At 55.3% G+C, this 4,030-nt stretch overlaps 1 protein-coding gene across 1 annotated transcript; it reads left to right on the top strand.

Annotated features, from left to right (window-relative positions):
• Positions 1-1,551: 1,551 nt before the first annotated feature.
• LOC123430429 (cytochrome P450 71A9-like) lies at positions 1,552-3,393 on the top strand. Its single transcript, XM_045114301.1, has 2 exons — positions 1,552-2,602; positions 2,698-3,393. Exons 1-2 carry the CDS (start codon positions 1,676-1,678, stop codon positions 3,313-3,315), a joined length of 1,545 nt encoding a protein of 514 aa, XP_044970236.1. The 5' UTR covers positions 1,552-1,675; the 3' UTR covers positions 3,316-3,393.
• The last annotated feature ends 637 nt before the right edge of the window (positions 3,394-4,030 follow it).

Raw genomic sequence — 4,030 nt, 5'->3', positions numbered from 1 at the left:
AATGCATGGCAAGCCGTTGCTCCTCCACCGCAGGGACAATGCAGAGGAGGGTGCCACCGCCGCGTGGGGCCGCCGCCCCAACGCCCCGCGCCGCCACGCGCAGATGTGGCCACACGACTAGATTCACCCCGGAGTGCCCACCGCTGAGCTCGCATCGTCGTCCAGGGCAGCCTCCGCGCGCGTCAGGAAAGAGAAGCCCGCCGCAGTCGGCTGTCGCACGAGCTTTGCCCGGCGGAGAAGCCTGGCGACGATGAGAGGTGTGGGGGTAAGAAGGGGTGGCGGCGACGGTGTTAGGTTTCGCCCGAGCCGTCCCTGGAGAGCGATGAGGACACGAGGCCATCCTATCATTTATTGTGGTGTTTGGTTCGGCTGTGGATTTTAAGCAGCTGTGGAAACCTGCTGTGAAAAATCTGTTGTGAAAAAGGTGTAGGTCATTTGGCAAACCAGTTGCATGAGTTGTGACTATGAAGATAAATGTGTGAAATACCCCTAAGAGCTGAGAGATTGCTTGCACGTTATTTTATGATAATCATAATATTACATATTAATTTAAAACATTAATAAAACCTAATTGAATAATCATCACTCGTCAATATAGCGACAATCGGCGATTGTGGCTAACCGTTCTTCCCCGACGCTGATTGGCAGCGGGAGCAGAGGAGCTCAGCAAGAGAGAACACCAGCGGATGGGGGACGGGGTGGAGGCATCCGACGGAGTGAGAGGCCCCGACAGATGGGGGATGGGGAAGGAGGCGTCTGACGATGCAGGAGCAGGCCGGTGGCCACCAGCAGGCAGTGGCGGAATCAAGCCTAAGATAAATGGGGCTATAGACCTAGGTGCAGTGACAATAGTCTTTGTAATACCTTCTTACAAAATACAAAAAATCTTTAAAATACACCATTGAAGCTAAATTAACCCTGGGCATGGCCCCGTGCTAATTTCGCCCCTGCCAGCAGGGGCGGCGGTTGAAGGAACCCTAATTGCGAGAGCAGAGAGAGGAGAAAAGGTGATGCCTGTTCTCCGTGGGTTCCTTTGAATCGGAATGGGTTGACCCATCGAGTGGCAAACGTCGGTAATTTCTCATCAAGTCTAGGGGTATTTTCAATGGGTGATGCAGCAAAATCGGAGGAAGCACCTCCAGGGCTGCTTTCACCCGTGCGTGTTATTTTCACTGTGCTTCGAACGAATTGAGGTAGCTCCTTTTCCCGTTTGGTTGGGATTCGGCTGCGAGGCAGCGGAATCCGGGTAAGAAAGCTGAACCAAACAGGGCGATTGTCACACCATTATCTGATGCTGGGTCGACTTTGATGACTCAACCTATGGGCTATGGTTGTTTCTAGTGAGTTCGTGTCGTTGTTCGGCTGACAGCAGCGTAAACGCAGCCTGATGCGTCGATGCGCACATGTCTCATTTGTTCAGCCTTATACTAATCTTTGATGTAATCTCGTCTGCTGATATGGCCACTTATCTGTACGCCGGACTAGTTTTGGTTTGACAAAAATAGAGAAGAAATCTTCATATGCGACAGAAACAATACCTTTCATGTGTCATCCCGCCGGCAAGTACGCTATAAGTTGTCAAATCAGAAAGCTATTCCTGTATCTATCTTAAACAAATAACGTTACAACGGCGACCTCGATCCGCATCACCAAGAATCCACGAGAGCAGTTTGCCATGGCATCGCCCCAAACTCCCGAGCTCTTGGCATGCCTCCTCGTCGTCGTCGGCACCCTCCTCCTCCTCAAGCAACTGCTCGCGCCAAGCAAGAGACGCTCCGCCTCGGCCTCACCCTCCATCCCGCGCCCGAGGGGCCTGCCTCTCATCGGCAACCTCCACCAACTCGGCGCGCTCCCGCACGACTCCCTCGCCGCGCTCGCCGCCAAGCACGACGCGCCGCTCATGCTGCTCCGCCTCGGCTCCGTGCCGACGCTCGTCGTCTCCTCCGCCGACGCGGCGCGCGCCGCGTTCCAGCACAACGACCGCGCCATGTCCGGCCGCCCGGCGCTCTACGCGGCCGCCAGGTTCTCCTACGGCCTGCAGAACATCTCCTTCGCGCCGTCGGAGGGCGCGTTCTGGCGCGCCGCGCGCCGCGCGTGCCTGTCCGAGCTCCTCGGCGCCCCGCGGGTGCGCGGGTTCCGCGAGGCCAGGGAGGGCGAGGCCGCCGCGCTCGTCGCCGCCGTGGCGGAGGCGGACGCGTCCGGGGCCGGCGCTGCCGTGGACCTGAGCGAACTTCTCCTCGCCGCGAGCAACAAGATTGTGCGACGTGTCGCCTTCGGCGGCGACGACGGCGGCGAAGGTGGCGCGGAGGCGAGTGCTGTCCTCAAGGAGACGCAGAGGCTTCTTGGTGCCTTCTGGGTCGCCGACTACGTGCCGTGGCTCGGGTGGCTGGACGCGCCGCGTGGCCTGCGGGGGCGTCTGGAGCGGAACTTCCACCAGCTCGATGCGTTCTACGAGAGCGTGATCGACAGTCACCTGAAACGGCGAGCATCCTCCTCCGCCGACGAGGAGGAGGACTTGGTCGACGTGCTCCTCCGCCTGCACGCCGACCCGGCTCACCGGAGCACGTTCAGCAGTCGCGACCAGATCAAAGGCATCCTCACGGTACGTACGTGCACTTTTCATCACTAAGAAGTATAAGAACACAAACACAAACACACGCATTTCGTTGAAGAGTTTGGCTTGTACTATGTTTGAAGGACATGTTCATTGCCGGGACCGACACGTCGGCGGCGACGGTGGAATGGACGATGACGGAGCTGGTCAACCACCCGGACATCCTCGCCAAGGCGCAGCACGAGGTTCGCCGCGTCGTCGGCGACAGCGACATGGTCCGGGAGCCCGATCTCCCGGGCCTCAGCTACCTGAAGCTGGTCATCAAGGAGTCCATGAGGCTGCACCCGCCGGTGCCGCTCCTGGTGCCCCGGGAGACCACCGAGCCATGCACGGTCCACGGCTGCGAGATACCGGCCGGGACGCGGGTGCTCGTCAACGCGAAGGCCATCGGTGCGCACGCCGGCGCGTGGGGCGCCGACGTGGCGCAGTTCGTCCCCGAGCGGCATGAGCACGGCGGGGACCTCGGCGACTTCAGGCCATGGCACGACAACTTCTCGCTGGTGCCGTTCGGGATCGGGCGGAGGAGCTGCCCCGGCATGCACTTCGCGACGGCCGTGGTGGAGGTGGTGCTGGCCAACTTGCTCTTCTCCTTTGACTGGAGCGCGCCGCTCGGCAAGGTGGACGCTGAGGAGGAGAACGGGTTGACAGTGTACAGGAAGAACCCTCTCATGCTGTTTGCTAAACCACGGAGATGCGTCTAGTACTACGATGTTTGTGATCTATGTTCAGCAAATAAGCGTTATCTTGAAACAGTCAACATATCAGTTTTGCTGTTTTGACATTAGTTATTTCTAAGTCAGCTAACATATCTATCCGACCTAAATAGAAAAGTACAAAAGAAACGATAGCTTATTGGTCCGACGTCTGCCAAAGTCGACGGAGATATGCTTACTACGGTCACTCCACTTAAAAAAAATCAGCTTCACTCCACCAACTTCACTTTAGAGCAGTTCCACCAGGAAGTTATAACTCCACCTTAAAGCAGTTTTATACTGTTTGGCTTTCAACTAGCTTCAACTTTAAAAACAGTAGTATTTAATGGAAATAGTCTATTCTGCCCCTATTTTTATGCATAATGTTTTGACGGCCCAACATTTGTGCGCCTTGAGATATTTTTTAAAGTCTTGTAGATCTATCATAAAATTTAAGTGAACTATAAATGGCAACCATAAAAAAATGGCATAAGATTTAAGTGAACTATTGTAAAATGATGTGAACTATTGCGATACATAATTAAAAAGATCCACATGAATGTCCAACAATACATTGTTCTACTCCCTCGAAGAAAAAAAATTGCAAATAAAACCCGGACCATCTTTCACAGTAGAAATCTAGTTTCAACCATCGGCAATAGCGGTGGCTAACTCATTACGGAATGTATCCATGGTCGGAGCATCCGGTTCCGTTGTAGATCTA

The sequence above is a fragment of the Hordeum vulgare genome, chromosome 2H (genome assembly GCF_904849725.1).
Source record: "Hordeum vulgare subsp. vulgare chromosome 2H, MorexV3_pseudomolecules_assembly, whole genome shotgun sequence".
NCBI classification, from domain to species: domain Eukaryota; kingdom Viridiplantae; phylum Streptophyta; class Magnoliopsida; order Poales; family Poaceae; genus Hordeum; species Hordeum vulgare.
Note: the sequence above shows the minus strand (reverse complement) of the source record. Positions and strands in the feature narration are given on the sequence as shown.